General features: G+C 38.8%; 1 protein-coding gene across 2 annotated transcripts; it reads left to right on the top strand.

The window, feature by feature from the left end:
- Positions 1-20,473, top strand: LOC138072346 (pantothenate kinase 3). 2 transcript variants are annotated; one of them, XM_068963449.1, is made up of 7 exons: positions 1-53; positions 6,146-6,498; positions 10,630-10,883; positions 12,875-13,051; positions 14,003-14,126; positions 18,857-18,982; positions 20,349-20,473. In XM_068963449.1, the coding sequence occupies exons 1-7, from the start codon at positions 26-28 to the stop codon at positions 20,397-20,399; spliced, it is 1,113 nt and encodes a 370-aa protein (XP_068819550.1). In that variant the 5' UTR covers positions 1-25; the 3' UTR covers positions 20,400-20,473. The 2 variants fall into 2 exon arrangements, with proteins under 2 accessions (XP_068819550.1, XP_068819551.1); XM_068963450.1 differs by lacking the exon at positions 12,875-13,051.
- The last annotated feature ends 3,542 nt before the right edge of the window (positions 20,474-24,015 follow it).

The raw sequence follows: 24,015 nt of genomic DNA, 5'->3' as shown, positions 1-24,015 counted from the left end.
ACCCCTCGCCCCTCAGGCAGACGCCATGAAGATCAAGGATGCCAAGAAACCCTGTAAGATGGGGTTTGGGTTCGTCGGGTTGGGAGAGCACGTCAGGCCGCGTCTGGAAAGCCCTTGGCCGGGCGGCCTGCTTCGAAACGGGTTGCTCCCGCCGGCACCGCGCGCGGGATGGGGGCGGAGGGATGTTTTCAGCACCCGGTTCCAGGCTCTCTTCCCATCCCCCTAAGCTCAGCTGGCTAGAGCTTGCCGCCCCCCTGGCCTTTTCTCGCACTTCCTCCTGAGATCTGGGAGGTGCAAGCGGGAATTCTTGTTTCGGGGTTTGGCAGGCAAGATTAGAGCTACCAGTCGGCGCTCCCAGCTTCCTCTGAAGTAAAGCTGCAAACTGGTGGTCACGGCTGTCAAATTGCGCGGGGACAATTATAACTTTTTTTTTTTTTAATCTCTGAGTTTTTTTGCTTGTGTCCTTTGAAATCCACGGTTCCCGGGAGTTGTCACTGTTGTTATAATTAGAGCTTTTAAACACACGTGCGTGTAACCTACCGGTGGGTGATTACCGTAGTGTGCTTTTATTTAGAATGACAAATAGTTCATGGTTGTTAAAAGAGCAAAACTACCAGTATTCCCGCCACTCAGAGCAGACCTCTAAGAATGTTTTGGTGACTACTCAGAGATTTTTTAAGACTATAGAGCATGTACTTAAAATTTTTTTCCCCCATATTTAAAGAGTAGGTCGCTTTTATTTGCTTCGTTTTATTTTTAGACTATTTAAAACTTCTATAAATGCCTTATTTAATCACTCAGCGATTGTCATACTTGAAATCCATTCTTCAGGGCCACTAAGAATACGAGATGCATGCTTCTGTCTTAGAATTGTATTGGAATTTTGCCATTTTACAGTGTCGTGTGATTCTCCTAACAGTTCTAGGAAATCTCTTGCTGTAAAAACGGAGCACGATCTTGCCTTTTACCGCCCCTCCGGTTTTTGAAAACCTCCGTGGAGAGTCAACATTCCAAAGCACTCTGAAATCTGCTTATTGTCATTTAAATGTGAGATAATTTAGTTTTAATTTAATGCTGAGGAAATTGAACTTACAGGGCAACGGAGTAACTTTTCCGAGGCTACATCGACCTACTATATGATAAATGAGGTTGGATGCCCTCGGGCTCCTGACTCATAGTCCTGCGGTTTTTTTTTTTTTTTTTTTTCTTTTTTTGCACCTGTAGGGCATAGTCTGCATACTTAAGGAAGCACAAACCTTTCTGATCTGGTAGTTTCTGCCAACTAAAACACGTTTGTTTTTTTTTAAATGTTTATTTGGCTGTTCTGGGTCTTTAATTGCAGCTGGGTCTCAAGTTTCCCAACCAGGGGTTGAACCTGGCCTGCTGCATTGTGTGAGTGCAGAGTCTTAGCCACTGAGCCGCCAGGGAAGTCCCCTAAAACAGTTTTTAAACAATGATTTTTTTAAAAGAATGGTAGATAAAGAGTTCTCCTTCATCAGTGTATAAAATAGTGATGTGAAGGCTTTAATGACAGTAATATAGAAACACTTCTAATTTAACATTTGCTAAATCAAATGAATCTTAAACAGATACTGTAAAGTAGAACAGTTGGACATCTTCCTTCAACACATAGGTTTTCTCAGCTTGTTTTAGAATTTCCATTTAGGAAAGTGGGTTTAACCATGACAAGCATATATTCTGACCCTGTGGTATTTTATTTTTGCCACAACAACGGTTTGATTACTTAGATTGGGCAAACTTGTAATCAGGTGTGGATACCATCTCTGTCAAAGGTGTTTCATATTTAGCAAAGATGATAATTTAGGGTTTATAAAATAAACAAGTTGAGGACTAATACCTATTTTTATGTGTTTTTTTTTAAATTTTATTTTTTAACTTTTTGTAGTGGGGTATAACCCACTGACAAAGTTGTGGTAGTTTCTGGTGTACAGCAGAGCAGCTCAGCCATTCTGCCCCAAACCCACCTCCCATCTAGGCTTCCGCATAACATTGAGCAGAATTCCATGCCCTATACAGTAGATCCTTGTTGGTTATCCATTTTAAATATAGCAGTGTGTATGTGTCCATCCCAAACTCCCTAGGAATCCCTCTCCCTCTTCCCTGGCAACCATAAGTCACCTAGTTTTTTAGAAGTAATTTACTTCTTACTACGTTGTGGTACATTGTGAGACCACTAATTATGCTGAAAAAGTCAGTTAATATGATTTAGAAGCCTGAAATAACATTTCCAGTTTCTAATATGCGGAAGATGACTTTACTGTCTGCTCAGTTCTTTACAATAAAAATAAAGAACATCTTGTGTTTGTGCGGTGGCAAAGAAAGTATTTCAACTATGAACTGTTGTGGATAAATACATACATACATATATATATATCTGGAAAGTATCATTTCTTTTCTTTGTTTTTTGGCCCAAGCTGCGCAGCATGTGGGGTTTTAGTTCCCAGACCAGAGATGGAACCCTTGCCCCCTGCATTGGGAGCTCCGAGTCTTAGGCACTGGACTGCCAGGGAAATCCCTGGACAGTATTTCTGATGTTTCAAACCACTCAGGTTAGCTAAAGAAATATTTATTTTGTTTTGTTTTTGAGTTCTTGTGTAGGGCTTCTTTCTTTGATTATAACTTTAGTGAGCACCTGGTATGTAAGGCACTGTGTCCATGCGCTGCGTTTATTCCTTAGAGGGGCACTAATAACGCATAGTGTGTGTCTCATACCAGTTAAGCAAGTGACTTTGGTGTAGCACACTTTCTTAACAGTTAGATAAGTGTTAGAAAACGTTGGGGTTTTTTTGATACATCACTAATAATATACCAGCTTATAAACCACATGCATGTATTTAAGCAGAAAAGAAGAAAAGGAATTCATCCTCTAGATTGTATAACTAAAGGATGAGCATTTGAAATTGTGTATTAATTTAACTCCAGGGGAAGGATGAAGTGAAACATTAATGAAAATCTTTTGCTAAAACCAAAACGTTGGCAATATTTGCTTTACCTTTACTTGTGCTCTTTACTTAAATCATAGGTAATAAACATCTCAGCAGTGGTGGTCCTCTGTGTCTCAGCTCACATGACTTTTCTAAGTTAGGGGTCAGCCTTTGTTTTGGTTACCTGTGTGGCATGCACCATGATTAACAAGGTGATAATAAAAGTTTCATATATAAAGGAATTCCCAAGCTGTCCAGTGGTTAAGATTCTGGGCTTTCACTGTGGTGGGCCCAGGTTCTGTCCTGGTTGGGGAACTTAAGAGCCCACCTGCTGCAGGACAACTAAGCCCACAGCCCGCAGTGAAGACCCAGTACAGTACGTCCTCCCTGCGTGCCCCCCCCCTGTTTATATACATATTATAATGTGGTGCAGTGTAGGTTTGTATGCATGCTTTGCTGATCCAAGCAGTCAGATACCTGAAGGTTCTGTCAAGACCAGAGGGAAGTATGTAGCATATGTGTACTGTTTGCTTCTGTGTAATTTGGCCTATTTATAAACTGAGTCACTACTTAGGAAGAATTACTTCAAATAGATGGTAAGGTGCAGTTGAAGGTGATAGTTTCTGATATCTCTTGAGATTTAAGTAATTTATCAAAACGGGGGATATCTTTTGAAGATTATCTGAGGAATTATAATACTGAAGCTGTGAAAATGGTTTATTTTCTTAGTCTGTTTTAAAACAGCACTTTTATTTGGAATGATTCTTGGGAAGAGTGAAATGCCTTTTATTCAAGAACTTGAGCCATGTCTGGAATTTACTAGTGCACGTATCCAGTTTAGAATTTTGTTCCTTAAAATAATCCACTAATGTTTTGAACATTTTCAGCTTTTGCCTTCTCTTTCTGCTAAAGAACAATTAAATCTAGTTTGGCATAGTATCCCTTTGGGCTAAAATCTGCATGTGGCCAGTCGCAATTAAATAGCTCTTTAATGCTTCTCCCCTACCCTTACCGACGCTTAACGAAAGACCAAACTTTATTTAGTTAGTTTTGGCCACACCAAGCAGCTTTTTGCTTTGCTTGGTTCCCCAACCAGGAATTGAACCCTGGCCAAGGCAGTGAAAGCTGGTCCTAACCAGTAGGCCACTAGGAAACTCCTGCACAGCGTGTTGGAAATAAACAGTCTGCCCTTGTGGCTAGAATATCTTCTCTTTAATTATCTGAAAAGACATTCAGTTTTCTTCTTCGGCATACATAATCTGCCTGGTAGGTAGCACTCTGCTTAAGGTGGTTCTGGATATTTTTGTTAGTTACGAGGGACTGATAGAGCAGTTCTCTTGGGCTTAGGTCAGAAATAGAGTAGAAACTCCTGTTTTTTGGAGGGTCACATAAACAGATCTTGAGAGATTCTAGGAAATGCTCAAAGACTGGAGAAGGTGATGTTTGCCATCATCAGAGGAGTTATTTATATTTATAGATCGTGTATTTTGGTTCTTTTTTTTTTCCCACCTTGACAGTGGAGAGTTTTATTCCCGAAAGAATGAGAAATGCTTAGGCTATATGTAGCAAGTAGGATGCTTTTGCACTGTAACCTACTTTTAACCTGTCCCTAGGCTAGAAGCAGCAAAGCTATTGATAGAGAGATTTTCCTGGTTTCTTTAGAAAGTGATATTTTTCTTACCTCTTGGAACTATCAGTAGGCCTGTGGTTGTACTTAACTTTGTAGTTTTTTTGCAAGTAAATAAAGTTTAATTCCGTGGCCATTCTCCCTCTCACTTTGGTTAGTGACAAGAGTAACCAGCTTAAATATTTGCTTTAATGGCACTGGCAATTAGATCACTTACTAGAATGAAAGGAGTGGATCATAAATTTTCTGCATTCTGATTGCCTCCTCCATACTTTTTGAATGGTGATTGCTTCTCTGGCAAAAGGAAATAAATTCTAGAACTCTGCTGAACTGAAGGGATCTCTGTGCAGAAAAGCAGGGAGCTATCATGTTCTAGTTTGTATGTTATGGTTACTAAAACGTCATGCTCTGCATTATAGCGTCTCCAGTTACCCCTCCTTTAAGAGCTGACTCTATTTTTTTTTACTTATTTAAGATGGCCTCCATTGCTAGCCACCTGACAAAACTGAGAAAATTTAGTTTCTTCAGCATCTGAGTTGTTTATACAAATCTATAGGTGACAAAAGCATAGTGCCTGTATAGAGAAATGTATAGAACCCTTTCTCATTGAATTGATGTTCCCAGTTTCTAATGGTACACTCATATCAAGCAAATATGAATGCTTAAGAAACAAAGTAGAATTTTAGAGGGAACTACTTATCCTTGAGAACCTATACATAATGAACTGTTAAATACCTGCTGTTAGGCATTTTGTAATCTATGTATCTTAACTATGAAATTAGTTTTCATTCACTGTCATACTGATTAAGATCCCAGAGAAGACAAAGAGACCTTAAGGAAATTAAGGTTTTGACAGGTTGATGGTTTTTCCAGTGTCATACATACAGCCCAGTTAGTAAGAGTACCAAGTCCCAAGTCCAGACGATGCTACCTACCCACGTGTGCCTGTCTCCAGGTAGGTTTACCTTCAACGTTATCAACAGCTAATTTTCATTAACCAGAGGCCCTTAAAGAAGCCTATTTTAAGTTTAATGAGCAAAGAAAAAAGGTTCTTTGCTCTTAGGTTACTTGACATGATTCTAGACCAATTTTATTACATTAAAATCTTTTTAGAAACATTTTCAAAAGGTGATGACATATTACTGTAGTAAGACAAAATTGGTCCTATTTTTTGTCTTAATCTCCTGGAGCACATGATAAGTATATAATAAATGAAAAGAGATGCCTACCTGTGACAGGTGTGTGATGTATGGTTTTTGCCATACATCAGCATGGATTATCCATAGGTATACATATGTCCACTCCCTCTTGAGCCTCTCTCCCACCCCTCTAGGTGTCACGGAGCAAGAATTAAATGGTCCTTGGGATCCAGGAACCCTAGGTTTCAGGGTTTTTAGAAAATGCGCAGAGTAATACTTTGAAGGGAAAATGGTGAGTTGTACATGGAAGATGTGTCTTACCTCATAAGTTGACTGAGTGGATGGTTCACAGTCAATAAAGTTTCTGGCTAATTAACTAGTTCCTAATTTGTATTTCCAAAATCAAGATATATATTTTTATTTTTTATCCACAGCTTTCCCGTGGTTTGGCATGGACATCGGGGGAACTCTGGTAAAGCTATCATATTTTGAACCTATTGATATCACAGCAGAGGAAGAACAAGAAGAAGTTGAGAGCTTAAAAAGTATCCGGAAATATTTGACTTCTAATGTAGCGTATGGATCCACTGGTATTCGGGATGTACACCTGGAACTGAAAGATTTAACACTTTTTGGCCGGAGAGGGAACTTGCACTTTATCAGATTTCCAACCCAGGACCTGCCTACTTTTATCCAAATGGGAAGAGATAAAAACTTCTCAACATTACACACGGTGCTATGTGCTACAGGAGGTGGTGCTTACAAGTTTGAAAAAGATTTTCGCACAGTAGGTATTTCACTCAGAGGCAAAAATTGATACCCGCTCTCTTCAGTTTTTAAAATATGAGGCTTGGTTTCTGTCTGGTATGTTCCTTGGACTGGTTCTCTGTGCTGATACAGAGGAAATAGATATTCTTGACTTGCCTTTTTTTTTTTTTTTGTTAGGATATTTGTTTTACAATGTTGTGTTGGTTTTTGCCATACATTAGCATGGATTACCCATAGGTATACATATGTCCACTCCCTCTTGAGCCTCCCTCCCAGCCCTCTAGGTTGTCACAGAGCACCAGGTTGAGCTCCGTGTGTCGTACAGCAAATTCCCACTGTCTGTCTATTTCACATTGGCATGGTAAAGAATCCACCTTCCGGTGGAGGTGACGCAAGAGACACGGGTTCGATCCCTGGGTTGGGAAGATCCCCTGGAGTAGGAAATGGCAACCCACTCTAGTATTCTTGCCTGGAAAATCCCAGGGACAGGAACCTGGCAGCCTGTGGTCCATAGAGCTGCAAAGAGTCAGACGCGACAGCACACGCACAGTGCACATGTTTCACTGGAGCTCGCTCAGTTTTTCCCACCCTCTCCTTCCCCAGCTGTGTACACAAGTCTGTTCTCTATCTGTGTCTGTATAGCTACCCTGCAGATAGATACATCAGTACCATTTTTCTCGATTCCATATATATGCATTAGTACATGATATTTGTCTTTCTCTTTTTGACTTAGTTCACTCTGTAAAACAGGCTCTAGGTTAATCTGCCTCACTCAGTTCAGTTCAGTTGCTCAGTCGTGTCCAACTCTTTGCGACCCCATGAACTGCAGCACGCCAGGCCTCCCTGTCCATCACCAACTTCCATGTCCATTGAGTCGGTGATGCCATCCAACCATATCCTCCTCTCTCATCCCCTTCTCCTCCTGCCCTCAATCTTTCCCAGCATCAGGGTCTTCTCCAATGAGTCAGCTCTTCACATCAAGTGGCCAAAGTATTAGAGTTTCAGCTTCAACATCAGTCCTTACAACGAACACCCAGGACTCATCTCCTTTAGAATGGACTGGTTGGATCTCCTTGCAGTCCAAGGGACTTTCAAGAGTCTTCTCCAACACCACAGTTCAAAAGCATCAATTCTTCAGCGCTCAGCTTTCTTGATAGTCCAACTCACATCCTTACATGACCACTGGAAAAACCATAGCCTTGACTAGGTGGACCTTTGTTGACAAAGTAATGTGTCAGCTTTTCAATATGCTGTTTAGGTTGGTCATAACTTTCCTTCCAAGGAGTAAGCGTCTTTTAATTTCATGGCTGTAGTCACCATCTGCAGTGATTTTGGAGCCCAGAAAAATAAAGTTAGCCACTGTTTCCCAGGAAGTGATGGGACCAGATGCCATGATCTTCGTTTTCTGAGTGTTGAGCTTTAAGCCAACTTTTTCACTCTCCTCTTTCACTTTCATCAAGAGGCTCTTTAGTTCCTCTTCACCTTCTGCCATAAGGGTGGTGTCATCTGCATATCTGAGGTTATTGATATTTCTCCTGGCAATCTTGATTCCAGCTTGTGCTGATCAAATTCGTTCCTTTTTGTGGCTGAGTAATATTCCATTGTAAATATGTACAACTTATTTATCCATTCATCTACATGACTTTTGATTGGAGCATTTAAAACCTTCATACAGGCCAGATTTGGGCCTGTTATACATAATATTTGGTAAAATCTGGTAAGCTTAGGAACTGCTACAAAGTTACAGTAGACATAGACTCCAGTGAATTTGGTAGTGTGCAAAGCCAGATATAAATGGAGCTTGAAATATTTTCATATTATTATTCTGTGTTTGCATGGTTTTTTGAGTATTAATCTAGTCATCTCTCCTAAAGACACCCATCTTCCCAGACTCCAACTGAAGTCTGTATGTTTTGATTAATAGGCACCTGAATGAAGTTCCTGTTACCCCTTTTTTTCTTGTGTTTTATATCATCAACCCCACCACATTCCAGTCTTGAAGTTGGGGGGTGGGGTGGTGTCATTTGGATGTGGCAAGAGGATTATGCAAGCATTGATTTCTGTGCTAGTGGTTTGCCAAACTTCCAGTCCTTCCCATTAGAACAAAGATTAAAAAGTTGATACTTAGATTTACTGAAATTTGTTTTTCTTGAAAATATGCATACTGCTGCTGCTGCTAAGTCGCTTCAGTTGTGTCCGACTCTATGCTACCCCATAGACGGCAGCCCACCAGGTTCCGCCGTCCCTGGGATTCTCCAGGCAAGAACACTGGAGTGGGTTGCCATTTCCTTCTCCAGTGTATGAAAGTGAAAAGTGAAAGAAGACCATTTAAATACGCCTGTGAATTTCTCAAATTCATGTAAGAAAAATCTATTAATAGAGCATAAGTGATCACTTATGTGGCTCACAGAAGTGAATACCTTGTAGTTTGGGGGAGCTTAAAAGTCTATACATTTTTACTAAAAATTTTTATGAGTAGTACTGATTTGTATTCAGTTTATTGAGTAATCTGACCATAAATTTCATGAATTTGAAACCAGTTTGTTTGGATGTGTGATACTTAATGGTTGCCAGTATTCTTGCCAAAAGGAGTGTCCTTGAAGCCACCTCTTGTCAAGCCATTGGAAATACTGGTATCCAAATTACAGAGTTCTAATTTTTCTTAAAAGAAATATTAGTATTTTCTAGTGATGAGGTTTTATAATATTTGTTTTTGTTGGTGTTCAGTCATTTACTAAGCTATTATTTGAGCATCTAGTATTTGTTAGGTTATTGTGCTAGACACTGAGAACTCAGCTAGGAATAAGACACAGACTAGGCTGTCAAAGAGTTCAGTTTTCTGGACCACATGGTTAAGTGAATTACAAATAGAAGTACAGTGCATCATAATTAATACTATTGCTATGAAAAGAGATGCCATGGAAACTCAAGGAGGATACCTGATAAGTATCCTCAGGAGTGATACCTGATAAGTCCTTAAAGAATGGGAAAGCATTATCAAAGCTGAGATCTTCTATAACAAATATAATCTACTCTTTACTAATCAAAAGTGAATTTAATAATTTCACATTAGTACCAAAACTATAATATAGAGATAGGAAATTAAGGTATAACTGATTAATTTTGTATGTTGGTAAGTAGAAGTAGGTAGATTCTCTGGTAGGGTCACACGAGAGAGCATAATGAAGTAGTTAGATTTAGATGCTTGTGTGGACATAGATTCGGGCTTTCCAGGTGGCTCAGTGGTAGAGAATCCTGCCAGTGCAGGAGACGCAGAAGACACAGGTTTGATCCCTGGTTTGGGAAGATCCCTTGGAGAAGGTAATGGCAACCCACTCCAGTATTCTCACCTGGAAGATCCCCTGGATAGAGGAAGCTGGTGGGCTGTAGTCCTTGCCATTACAAAGAGTCGGACAGGACTGAGCAACTGAGCACCCACTTATGCCTGTACATAGATCTTAATTTCTAAAGCCACACATGCTAGATGGATACAGCATGTTTTATTGGAGAATCAAATATGTAAGTGGTGTTGCTATTGGGATATACTCTCCAAGATGCTAGACAACCCAAGATAAAGTTCCAAACAAAAGTGCAACGCTTCTTAGTTTATATGACGGTTGCATTCCTTGCAAATTTAGGATGTATTTAAAACGGTGTAAAAAATACCGTGTATTTACACACATAGATAGATAAAACACTGGTTTACATAGGCTCAGGTTATCAAAAACATTTTCCTACTACTGTCTAAACAAAAACATGTCAGAATGTTCAAAGATAATGCAGAAAAAGGGTTAATTCTTTGTTTTGCACAACTGTCCGCCCACTCCAGATATCTGGTACCCCACCCAAGTCCCTGCCCACTAAATGTTAGTTTGATTCTTCCCTCCTCCCCATCTTGGTGAAAACTAAAATGTCCCGACAGATTTCCAGAATGCCTCTAGAAGTATACCACGCCTGAGAACGACTGGACTAAATGAAGCCCCTGAGAGATTTTGGGGCTTCAAAATCTCTTCGAAAAGAAAACAAATAAAAACGCTGGGGTTGTAGCTGGTTTTGAAGTTCTGTGAAGTACATGAAAATTATATAGTTAAGTATTTTGAGTGCTATCCTTTGTTCACTTTATAAAACTTCTTTTGGGGTTTGTTTACAGATTGGAAACCTCCACCTGCACAAACTGGATGAACTTGACTGCCTTGTGAAGGGCTTGCTGTATATAGATTCTGTCAGTTTCAATGGACAAGCAGAGTGCTATTATTTTGCTAATGCCTCAGAACCTGAGAGGTGCCAAAAGATGCCTTTTAACCTGGATGATCCCTATCCGCTCCTGGTAGTGAACATTGGTTCGGGAGTCAGTATTTTAGCAGTCCATTCCAAAGACAACTATAAACGAGTAACCGGAACAAGGTGGTAGCATTTTTGTTCTTAGAGCAGCATTCATATTGTTTTATTCTTAGAAACTGTGAAATCTATCTCTGTCTATCTATCTATACATATGGTAGCTTCATCAGAAAAAATGTATTGTGCAGTAGCTAGAAATGTAGATACGTAAGTAAATGCTACAGTGTTGCAGATAGTGCTGTTTTATAAGGCATGTGTGTAGACTTAAACTAAAATCATGAAATGTTTGCATTTGGTTAGTGTCAGTTGTCATTAAAATTTCCATAATGAAGCGTGAATTTTTATCTGGAATGATTCCAATAATACTTTTATTTTCCAAAACATTTTTCTCATTTTTATATAGATATATTTAAGCCTAAGTTTTACCACATGCTTATTTGATTCATAGTTAAAGTACAGAGTGTTTGGGGTTTCCCTGGTGGCTCAGTGGTAAAGAATCCAGCTGCTAATGCAGGAACCATGGGCTTGATCCCTGATCTGGGGAAATCGCAGATACTGCTGAGCACCTAAGCCCCTGCACCACGTTATTGACCCTGTGCTCTAGAGCTTGGGAGCCGCAGTTACTGAAGCCCGCGCACCAGAGCCCATGCTCTGCGTCAAGAGCAGCCACCACAGTGAGGAGCCTGTGCACCGCAGCTGGAGAGTAGACCCCGCTGTCCCCGCTGTGGTGTTGCCCACGCAGCAGCAAAGACCCAGTGTAGCCAGAAAGAATAGTTGTTTCTCTTTTTTTAAGTTGAAGTATTTAGCAGCCTTGTAATTAATTCAATAGGATGAATTTAACATGAGCTCTTACCTGGTGGCTCAGATAGTAAAGAATCCGCCTGCAGTGCAATTTGGAAGAACCAGTTCAGTCCCTGGGTTGGGAAAATCCCCTAGAGAAGGGAACGGCTACCCACTTCAGTATTCTTTCTTGGAGAATTCCATGGACAGAGAATCCTGGCAGGCTACAGTCCACAGGGTCACAGAGTCGAACATGACTGAGCAACTTTCACTTTCTTTTCTGTAATACCTGAAATACAGATGTGAAATGAGATTTTTAAATTTACCTTATGATTCTAGTATGTACTTTATCAGCTTTTAAGGAAACTTGAGGAAGATAGATTTTAGGATTCTTAAATTAGGTTGTTTTATGGCAGTGAGGGTGTGGGAGTGGAGAATACTTTATTTTTTGGCCTCGGTATAACGTGAAATCTTAGCTCCTAGACCAGGAAACAAACCCACGGCCCCTGCTTTGGCAGCACAGAGTCATACCCACTGGACTGCCAGGGAAGTCCCCAGGAAAACTTTCAGCAATATAGTACACCTATTTGAATGGTACTTAAATTTAATTAGTATTCTATTTCTATGGTGACTGAAAATCTATCTCCACTGTAACTCTATGCCAGAGAATTACAGGGAAGTATTACCTACTTAAGTCAATTCAAAAAGATAGAAATTCAGTCTGTTAACTAGATTCCAACAGTGATTCAGGAGTACAACCTGTTAGAAATTGAGCTGAGATTAAAGGAGCAAAGGTTTTTATTTTAAGGATTAGAGAAATGTGATTTCATTTTATGAGCATATTCAAAGAGTATTAGAACCAAGTTAATTTCTGTCTTTAAATGATCTCATTGTATTCATTTCAGAGTCATATAAATGTTTGTGTATTGACTTAGAGTTACAATTTTCCTCTTAATTTGTGTGGTGCTAACCTTTTTTTAAACGCTCCTTTTTCATGCACACAGAGACGTGCATTTTCAGCAGTTACAGTGTGCGGCACCAGGTGAAGACATGAGACACAGAAGGTGTCCATATCGTGTCGTTTCCACAACAGGATTTTTTTCCTTTGGTTTACTCTTTGATCTGATAAGTTTGGTTTTGCTTTGCATTTTTCTTAGGTTTAGTAAATGTTTTCTATTCATGTGTTTAATTGAATAAGTGAGTGCTCCATCCTTTTACATTGGTGAAAGAATACAGTGTGTAAACGCAACTTACCACATTTTGTTTGTTTTCTTTAGCCTTGGAGGGGGTACCTTTCTGGGTTTATGTAGCTTGTTGACTGGCTGTGAAAGTTTTGAAGAGGCTCTTGAAATGGCATCGAAAGGTGACAGCACACAAGCTGACAAACTCGTCCGTGATATTTACGGGGGAGATTATGAAAGATTTGGTCTGCCTGGTTGGGCTGTAGCATCTAGGTAAGTTTAACATTTACACTGTGATTAAGCTTGCTTACTTAGTTTTTAGAAAGCAGTGTATCACGAAGTTGTAAGGGGCCTTCCTTTTACCCAGTTCAGTTATAAGTTTTGAACATCTGTGTGATTTCAAAATTAAATTTACATTACGAAGTCTTCCCTCAGTGTACTGTAGGAAACTTTTACTCATTCTTGAGTATATTTCCAGTGTTTCTCTTTGCAAATACAAATATATATCCTTATCCTCCTCTTATAAAAGGTAACTTTGAAGATAACATTAAAATACCATTATATAGCATTTTAGAGCATACCATATACAGTTCGGTCCCCTTACCGTGGTTCTGTACCTACACAATCAGCCACCCTCAGATTGAAAATATGTCCCGAAAGTGGCAAAGGCAAAATTTGAATTTACTGCGCCCAGGCAGCTATTTATATAGTGCTTATATTGTGTTACGTAATATGGAGATGATGTAAAGTATATATATAGGTTATATGGAAATACTACATCATTTTGTACAAGGGACCTGAGCATCTATTGATGTTGGTGTCCAGGGAGGGTCCTGGAGCCAGTCCTTCATGGATAAGAGGGGTGGTTGTATCGTCTGTGACAGTAGTAGCTCCTAGTCTGTTTGCCTGCTCCCTTTCCTCTCTCTTTCTCCTTCTTTTTCTGCCTCCATCTTCCTCTTTGTTCTCCCTTTTCTGCGTCCCCTCCTTCCTTCTCTCTCTTTTTTATGAATAGCTTCATGGTATTCAATTGTGTGACGATCAGTTTGATGTATGTTTGGGTTGTTCCCAGTGTTTGCTGTGTGCAGTTCATTGGGTCATTAAGTAACTGTACATGTATTCCTTATTTTGCACATGTGTAGACTTACCTGTAGGCTATAGTTCCCAAATGTATGAGACGTTGCTTGTTAATCAGCAGATTTGATTTTGTTTTTCATTTCTCTACAGTTTTGGGAATATGATATATAAGGAGAAGCGAGACTCTGTTAGCAAAGAAGACCTAGCAAGAGCTACTTTAGTTACTATCACCAATAACATTGGTTCTATAGCACGAATGTGTGCTGTTAATGAGGTAAATTTTTTTAATTACGTGAAAAATGTGAGCTGGAGTTTTCTGTACATGTAGCAGGATTCTTAAGGAGGCCTCTAGGATTTAGATCTCTTAATCCATTAAATCCCAAGGTACACCAGTATATATGTTACCTACCCAACTGTGATACTTCATTTAAACAAAGTAGCAGATCATTCAAGTCAGAAATTAGAACAAAGAGATATTTACATTTATCCAGAAACCTTTTCAGAAATATAAGGCCTAAGTATCTTGAAATTGTAGAACAGAGATTCCCCCTAAACAGTAAAACATTTTGAAGCAACTGAATATTGAAAGTGTGGGTTTTCTTGTTTTCTTCCTGTTAACGTTGCGTTTGACTAGTGGCGCACTTGGAGGTTTTCTTGCTGCCCTCGGCTTCTTTACAGTGCTGCCTTGTTGCATATGGATCAAGCAGCATTGTACAGGGCTATGAAGGCACTGAGGCTTGCTCTTCACATGACATTTGAGTGGTGGGTTCTTACAAAAAGCATGTACTGCTGGAGTTACCTCATAGTTGGGTTATTTTTATTTAAAGAAGATTGTACAATTCTGTCTTCATGTAGTAGGTGTATATGCCCATTTAGTTTTTGTAAATATCAAATATGTTGTAAATGAGTTGGAAATTGTACTTTATGAAGGAATTCTTCATTTGTTCACTCTTTCGTTTATTCATTGAATAAATATTTGCAGAGTATCATTTGCCAGGTATTGTTCTGGGCACTTGAGGTAAATTAGTGAAGAAAACAAAAATCCCTGACTTTGTGAAGCTTACAGCTGTTCTAGTGATAACAGTAAATAAGTAAATTGCTTAGTATTAGGTAGGAAATGTTATTTTTTAAAAAGGGAAAATTAGGGACTTTCCTGGCAGATTTTGCAGGCAGTGTGGTTTCAATCCCTGGCCAGGGAACTGAGATCCTACATGCCAGGTGCAGCAAAAAAAAAAGAAAGAAAATTAAACAGGTTAAAGAGAATTATGAGTAGACCGAAGACTGGCAGGGGACAAATTACTAAGTAATTAGGTAGTTAAAGGAAGCCTTTGTTGAAAATGTGACTCTTAGGCAAAGATTTGAAGAAGGTGAGAGAATCGTGGGTGTAGATCTTTGGGGATAGGGAGGCTCCAGGAGAGAGGACAACTATGCAAAGGCTTGAATTAATCCTCTGAATTATTCTAAATTTAAAATCAGAATTCTGTCTTTTAAGTTTCTTTATAACAGTGTAGTAAGTTAGTTGAGGGAGCTACTAGCAGGTGTTTTAACCTAGAGTTGGGAAATATTTCACTTTGGGGGGCTAACAGTAATCCGGGACCTTTTTTATTAGCTCTTACAGGTCCATTTTCACTGACGAATTAACAGTAATTAAGGCCATACACCACAAGACACCAAGTCACAGGTTCATGAAATAGTGTGTTTAGTTGCTCTGTTACATCCAACTCTTGTGACCCCATCGCCTATAGCCCACCAGGCTCCTTTGTCCATGGGATTTTCAGGCAAGAATATTGGAGTGGGTTGCCATTTCTGACCCAGGGCTTAAACCCTCATCTCTTGCATTACAGGCAGATTCTTTTACCACTGAGCCATTTACCACTTTATCACTGAGTTCAGTTCAGTTGCTCAGTTGTATCTGATTCTTTGTGACCCTGTGGACAGTGGCATACCATACCTCCTGTCCATCACCGACTCCTGGAGTTTATTCAAACTCATCTCCATTGAGTTGGTGATGCCATCCAATCATCTCATCCTCTGTTGTCCCCATCTCCTCCTGCCCTCAATCTTTCCCAGCATCAGGGTCTTTTCCAATGAGTCAGTTCTTTGTATCAGGTAGCCAAAGTATTGGAGTTTCAGCTTCAACATTAGTCCTTCTAATGAACACTGAGGACTGAGCTCCTTTAGGATGGACTAGTTGGATCTCCTTGCAGTTCAAGGGACTCTTAAGAGTCTTCTCCAAAATCACAGTTTAAAAACATCAATTCTTTGGCACTCAGCTTTCTGTATAGCACAACTCTCACGTTCATACATGACCGCCGGAAAAACCATAGCCTTGACAAGACAGACCTTTGTTGGCAAAGTAATGTCTCTGCTTTTTAATATGCTGTCTAGGTTGGTCATAACTCTCCTTCCAAGGAATAAGTGTCTTAATTTCATGGCTGCAATCACCATCTGCAGTGATTTTGGAGCCCCCCAAAATAATGTCTGACACTGTTTCCCCATCTATTTTCCATTAAGTGATGGGACCAGATGCCATGATCTTTGTTTTCTGAATGTTGAGCTTTAAGCCAACTTTTTCACTCTCCTCTTTCAACTTTCATCAAGAGGCTCTTTAGTTCTTCTTCACTTTCTGCCATAAGGGTGGTGTCATCTGCATATCTGAGGTGATTAATATTTCTCCCAGCCATCTTGATTCCACCTTGTGCTTCTTCAGCCCAGCATTTTTCATGATGTACTCTGCAAACAAGTTAAATAAGCAGGGTGACAATATCCAGCCTTGACATGCTCCTTTGCCTGTTTGGAACCAGTCTGTGGTTCCATGTCCAGTTCTAACTGTTGCTTCCTGGCCTGCATACAGGTCTCAAGAAGCAGGTCAGGTGGTCAGGTATTCCCATCTCTTTCAGAATTTTCCACAGTTTATTGTCATCCATATACTCAAAGGCTTTGGCATAATCAATAAAGCAGAAATAGATATTTTTCTGGAACTCGCTTGCTTTTTCCATGATCCAGCAGATGTTTGCAATTTGATCTCTGGTTCTTTTGCCTTTTCTAAATCCAGCTTGAACATCTGGAAGTTCATGGTTCACGTATTGCTAAAGCCTGGCTTGGAGAATTTTGAGCATTGCTATACTAGCATGTGAGATGAGTGCTATTGTGTGGTAGTTTGAGCATTCTTTGACATTGCCTTTCTTTGGGATTGGAATGAAGACTGACCTTTTCCAGACCTGTGGCCACTGCTGAGTTTTCCAGATTTGCTGGCATATTGAGTGCAGCACTTTCACAGCATCATCTTCTAGAATTTGAAATAGTGCAACTGGAATTCTATCCTCTCCACTAAGTTTGTTAGTAGAGACGCTTCCTAAGGCCCAGTTGACTTCACATTCCAGGATGTCTGGCTCTAAGTGAGTGATCACACCATTGTGATTATCTGGGTCACAAAGATCTTTTTTGTACAGTTCTGTGTATTCTTGCCACCTCTTAATATCTTATGCTTCTGTTAGGTCCATACCATTTCTGTCCTTTATTGAGCCCATCTTTGCATGAAATATTCCGTTAGTATCTCTAATTGTTTTGAAGAGATCTCTAGTCTTGCCTATTCTGTTGTTTTCCTCTGATCAGTTCTTTGCACTGATCGCTGAGGAAGGCTTTCTTACCTCCTTGCTATTCTTTGGAACTCTGCATTCAAATAGGTGTATCTTCCCTCTTGTCTTTTGCTTTTCCCTTCCCTTCTTTTCACAGCTGTTTGTAAGGCCTCCTCAGGCAGCCATTTTGCTGTTTTGCATTTCTTTTTCTTGGGGAGGGTCTTGATCCCTGTCTCCTGTACAATGTCATGAACCTCCATCCATAGTTCATCAGGCACTCTGTCTATCAGATCTAGTCCTTACATCTATTTCTCACTTCCACAGTATAATCGTAAGGGATTTGATGTAGGTCATACCTGAATGGTCTAGCGGTTCTCCCTGCTTTCTTCAATTTAAGTCTGAATTGGGCAAGAAGGAGCTCATGATCTGAGCCACAGTCAGCTCCCGGTCTTGATTTTGCTGACTGTATAGAGACTGTATTGAGCCGTTGGGGAAGCCAATTAAGGGCATAGTTTACACTATTCACAAATTCAGTATGCAAAAATGTGTACTCTCAACATGTTACTGTGAGAGTAGATGCAGATGTTCTGGAAATTCAAACATTGCTTTCTCCATCAGTGATTTTCTAATCTTAGAGGTACCTAAGGAACCAAATTAATGAGTAGAATCTTAGACAGTGACATGATAGGTTAGGCTGGGCACAGAGAATGCTGGAACCCTGGGGATTGGATGGCTATGCCAGTATTCCAGTCAGTGTTATCTCCAGTGCTATAGATAAAGTTCTCATATCATTGCTGAGCATAAACTGCAACATGCTGACCAAGTTTACAGCTTTTTTAAAAAATTAAACACCTCTGAAATACTTTCTTTGGTTTGTCTCCTTTTATCTCATCAGTAATGTTTCTCCAAATTACTTTCTTTGCTAAATGTATTATTTATAGCCATTTTCAAAAACAAGTCTGTCTCTATATCATTCAGCTAGAGACTTTCTAAAGCATTTCTGTTTTGATTAGGCTTTAGTTTTTAGAGCAGGTTTAGGTTCACAGCAAAACCGAGTGGAAAGTACAGAGTTCGCATTCAGCCTTGACCCCGCAGATGCGCAGCCTCCCCTGCTATCAGTGTCCAGCACCAGTTTGGTACGTTTGTTGCAGTTGGTGAACCTGCATTGATACTCACTGAGAGTCCACAGTTCACTTTTGAGCTCACTCTTAGTGTACATTCTGTAAATTTTGACAAGTGTAGTGACTTCTTCTGAAATAATTTTTTAAGTGTTCAGAATTATGAAGGCATATACCAGGAATGTAGAAGGCACTAATAAATGGTAGTAATTGTTTATATTTGTAAATATAGCTCTCCTCTGTATTGTATTGTAAAATCTACCTGATAATCCTTTTTTCAAGTTATTTTCCTTCTTCTTTTCTTTTAGAAAATAAACAGAGTTGTCTTTGTTGGAAACTTTTTGCGTGTCAATACTCTCTCAATGAAACTTCTGGCATATGCACTGGACTATTGGTCGAAAGGTCAGCTGAAAGCGCTATTTCTGGAGCATGAGGTATGCTATGAAAAATCAAGTTTTGTAAATTTTAATAGCATGCTTTTGTATACAGGTTTCATATATTGTTCCTTGCCTGGTACTTTTAAAGTAAAGTATAAAAATGTGACTTACCTGGATAGTGTATGGTTCCCACACTTCAGCTGCGTTAGAGGGTGGGGGTCACTGAAACCCACCCTTTAGGATGAGAGTCTCACAGTTCTGACCAAGAGAGAACAGTGTCAGATCTGTGAGCTCATTAAATTCTGGGGCTGCTTTTGTACTTAGTGGATTTGTTAAATTGTTTTGTTTTTTCTCCCTGAGAGAACAAATGTTAAATATGAACAATAAAATATATATATAATTTAGTAATGAAAATCTCCTTATTCCTCCCACCACAACCTCACCCCTACCTCCGGAGGTAACCTCAACCACTGTTAACATTTTTGGAGTTCATGCTTCAGGTTTTTTTTTTTTCTTTCACTACATCCAGTTAATTTCTGACCTGACCAAATACCAGTTCACAAAATGTTTTGAATTATGTAAACTTACCTTGAATTAGTTTGTTTCTGATCAGTTAGATACTTTATTAATCATCTTCTTAATACAGATTCTGAGTATCTGTTCTGCTCTCATGAGCTTCCATGTGTCATTGCCATACTCTTGCTATACAGGTCAGAACGGGCACTCTTGTGCGGGTCCACCTGGCATGCCATGTGCTGTCGGAGTGGCAAGCAGAGCCCAAGGAACTTTCTTAGGAAAAGCTAGGAGAGCACAGAATTGCAGTAATAGTCCAGGAAGCTTTAGTATCTAGAAGTCACTGTGTATGTGTTTCAAAGGTCTATGTCTTGAGAATACAGGCTTTAAGAAAAAATTTTTTTTCAATAGCTGATAACAGATTGGTAGCTTTCTTTTTTTTTTTTTCTTCAAGTGTATAAACCTTTGTTAGAAAGTTAGGGAATTCCCTGGTGGTTCAGTGGTTAGGCTTCTGAGCTTCCATTGCTACAGGCATGGGTTTGATCCTGATCAAGGAACTGGGATTCCACAAGCTGTGTGGAGCAGCAGCCAATAAATAAGCTTTAAGAAAAATAAGTTGTCTGTTCTTCTATCCCATAAGCATCCATCCAGCTGCCTGTCAGCTGTTAAGATGTTTGATTACGATCATAAATGCCCTTGAAATCTTCAGGATAACAGAACATACACCTTTGCTTAAAACCCCTTGTTCCTTGCATTGTAGCCACTACCTTTCTTCACACTCCAAGGAAGCCATCCTTTCTGAATTGATGTTCTTTAGTAGATTATACCAAACATGTGTTTTTAATAATGGTTAATAGTACATGCTAATTTAAAGCTGCACTACATGAATAATTGTTTTTAAATTATACAGGGATATTTTGGAGCGGTCGGTGCACTTCTTGGTCTGCCAAATTTCAGCTAAAGTATCAGGTTTATCTCTGCTAATGTCATTCAAGAGGAACTGAAAACCAGAGGCATTATTACTGAGTTATTTTTCACTGGGAACCAAAGGATAAAAGAGTAGCACTCTTCCTGTTGATTTTTAAATGTCAGAATGGTAAGCTGCTAAATGTTGCCATGTTAAAAAGAGAGCTCCAGTAACATGAAATATTTCTAATTGGATTGCTTTTTTTTCTGTATATAGACAGTGTTAAATCCTTAAATGCAATACAGCCTCTGATGATTGAGCTTCCTCTCAAAAAGACTTTCTATTTATTTTATGTAGCCAGCATTGCAGTACTGTATGTTCAAACATGAATCTTAAAGTCTCAGAGATGTTTCACTCATGAAAATAATTGATTCTGAATATTTGTTACAAGTGTGTTCTGTGTGTGTTTTGGTTACTAATACATGGATAGTAACATACCCTGTGTGGAAACTTATTGAAATGGCAATTAAAGATGATCGTTTTTATGTGATTTTAGAAATGTTAAGGAAATAATTAATTATTCATTATTATTTTCCAAACATATCTTCTCCCAAAAAGCGTGTTTATGTAATCTACCCCCAGAAGTATAACCTCTTTCAAATGCCATGATTTAATTGAAATACTGTTGTTAAACATCACCCGGAAGTTCAGAGTGAACCCTAGGAAATCACCACATAATTGGGGATACTGCATTTTTTGTATTTTGATTATCAGTACATTTACATGTTTATCAGTACATTTAAAAATTTTTTTTAATTGGTGGCCTAATTACTTACTTGAAAACCTGTTCCTTGAGGTCCCAGGATGCTTCAAATGGGGTGTAGTTTATGTGTATTGATAGGGTTCTGTGCTCTTTCTACACCACATCTATCTTAGGCCCAGAGTTAGCCATTTCTGTTTAATTATGTCTGAAGCATCAAAGCTACAGACTGTCTTCTTTTATGAGCAGCAACAAAATCATTTATTCTAAATGGATGTTATGGAAATCTAAAGGACAGTGGTTTTGAAACTGTGGGAATCTGAGGCAGTATTGCAGAATTATGAAAGGATCATTGTATATTCTGGTAATAAAAACATTATAGTTCCAAAATTTGTATATCCGTTTGCCTTGGAATTCTGTATTTTGAAGCCATTTAAAAATAATGTTATAAATTTTTGCAGATGTGTACTTTTGCAGTAACATTTTGGAGATCCAATAATAGTTCAACGAAGTTTTTTGAGACTGTTAATGATGATTTTAGGTAGTTGAAAGACTTGGGGAAATTGGGAAAAAATAATTCACTTCCTTAAATTACATCTGGATGTAATCTGGATGTATTTTGAAAATCTGGATGTACTTTGAAGAGCTTAAAACTTGTTTACAGAAAGGAAGAAGTGTTATAGTATGTTTTTACAGTACAGTTTTCTCCATAAAGAACAATTGTCAGTTGACTCTCAAGAGCTGCTTGATAAAGATATTTCTCAAGTTTTGTGCTCAAATACTTAAAATTCAGTTTTTCTTTCTCTGTGGACATGAACATATGAATAATACTAACGTTCAGAGGGGAAAGCATGTGAAGGTCATTTTTTAGAATTTAGAATATTTAGAACTTTGAATTCATTTCAGTCAGTGGTCATTTTGAAAATCTACAATGATTAAACATTTTCTACTTAAATGTTTCCATTTTGTGACTAGATATTTCAGCCAAAAGCTATCTGTTTATTTTAGAATTTTGTGATTTGGGCATTTGTACAAAAGATTTTGCTTTTAAATGATAGCTTTAAGTTTTACACTTTTGACAAACTGTATGTTAGCAGTTACAGGTTTGGGGCTGTCTTTAAAAAGGAAGTGAAATGGTAAAAGTATATAAAATTTAATTTGATCAATACTTTGGTTAATTTGGGACTATGATTCATACTTCTTGTCTTGAACCTGAAGCTCTGCCTGCTAAAATTCATATAAAGTGAACGATTTGGCTTTTCTCTTGTACAGTCTAGAATGACTGGAATAACTAATAAGTATTTCTAATAAGAACATGAGTTGTGATGAAGGCTGCCAAGGTTCCAGTTTTTTATTACAATCCCAAGAAAATGCTTGTAAGCATACAGTGGTAGATAGGTTTGGTTCTAATCCCAGTCAGCTTAATGCCTCAGAGCTCCTAAGCACTTGAACAGTGCTAATGGAAATCAACATGAGAAACCAATGTCTAGCAGACACATTTAAAAAATAAAAAGAAACAGATGAAATTCTTTTAAATTACATGTTTTAGTTTGATGCAGTGTATGTTACCATTTCAACATGTAATACATTTAAAAAGTTATCTTGAGTTTTTTAAAGGCTTGTTGCTACTTAGTCTTCAAAGCCAGCATATACTTCATGCTTGGAGCTCAACTCAGTTCAGCCTGTTTCAGGTTTTCAGGAGCCACCTTTGAGTAGTGCTTACTGTACCAGTGTAGTTTCTGGAACTAGCTCTTAAAACTATGAAGATGGGAACCTAATTTTTAAAAAACAAAAAGAGGGAAAAGAAGTACCTTGTTTGGCCTAGTTTATTTTACTCAGGCTGTATTTCTGACCATTCCAAAAATTATCTTACATTGTATCCTGCCATCTTATATAGTGTGTATCATTCTTCTAATGATACTGATAAAATTACCCAAGACACATGCTGACCATCCTCATCAGTCTGTCAAAATGTGTATTTCCTTCACTGAAGTAAATGTGATGATTCCAGTGTCTTAAACTCCCCCTTTCCCCTGCCACCCGCCACATCTTGTCTAACTGAACTTTGAGAAGCCAATTCTAAAGAACTAAAAACAGACTCTTTTAATTCATTGAGTTCCATACACACAAAGAGAATCATATTCATAAGTTTTGTATTTGATTTTCATTTTTAAGCCCCGGCAGTAATATTTTCAAATGTGGGAGCACTGTCAGTTTGTTTTGGGGCTGGGTAGAGAGCACAAGGTCTTGAACCTTCCACCACCACTACCACCAACCCTTCCCACAGAAGATTACTTTTTAACTAGACTTGGAGAATTAATGGCCTTCGCTTCTACACCCTAACTTCTCCCAAGACAGCATACTTGTAGACCTCCTTGTTTCTGCACATGGGTGTCCTCTACTCAGCTGCTGTAGTTTAAATAGGTGGACTGTTAGTTTAGATAAAGTTAGTGCCATCGCCAGTGATATATGTGGTGTCTTGACAGTCCTTCTGGAGGTTCAGATTGTTTGCCAAATGCTAGACTTTATAAAGACTCCTGAGTTTTTTACCTTTGTGTGCAGATGTGTTTGTTGTACTTTAACTACCAGTTCCTAAAAGACCATTTCTGTAAGAAAAATTATGTAGCTTAAAGGGAAGAGGTTTCTTCTGTGTTCAGCGGTACTCTTGCCTTCTAAGAGCAGTCCACCACATCTTGCCTTGATTTCTAAGATTACATCCTTGGGTGGAAAGCTTAGTGAGGCAGCAGTTTCCAAATGTCCTTTATAACCACTCTGCTGATTATATGCCAAGTTTTTATATCTTGATTATTTTTTTCTGTTGAGCACTTTATGCTTTTTAGTCTGTTGCATTTGAGAGTGGTTTAGAAATTTTTTCTCTTCTAAAAGCCATGTAAAAACCTATAAAGGATA

Source organism: Capricornis sumatraensis, unplaced genomic scaffold, assembly GCF_032405125.1.
Source record: "Capricornis sumatraensis isolate serow.1 unplaced genomic scaffold, serow.2 scaffold7, whole genome shotgun sequence".
NCBI classification, from domain to species: Eukaryota; Metazoa; Chordata; class Mammalia; order Artiodactyla; family Bovidae; genus Capricornis; species Capricornis sumatraensis.
This window is presented reverse-complemented; position numbering and strand designations above follow the sequence as displayed.

Coding starts and splice junctions, on each gene's coding strand:
- LOC138072346 (XM_068963449.1), top strand. CDS start 26: ATGAAGATCAAGGATGCCAAGAAACCCT. Junction 54..6,145: donor CAAGGATGCCAAGAAACCCT/GTAAGATGGGGT, acceptor TTTTATCCACAG/CTTTCCCGTGGTTTGGCATG. Junction 6,499..10,629: donor TTGAAAAAGATTTTCGCACA/GTAGGTATTTCA, acceptor GTTTGTTTACAG/ATTGGAAACCTCCACCTGCA.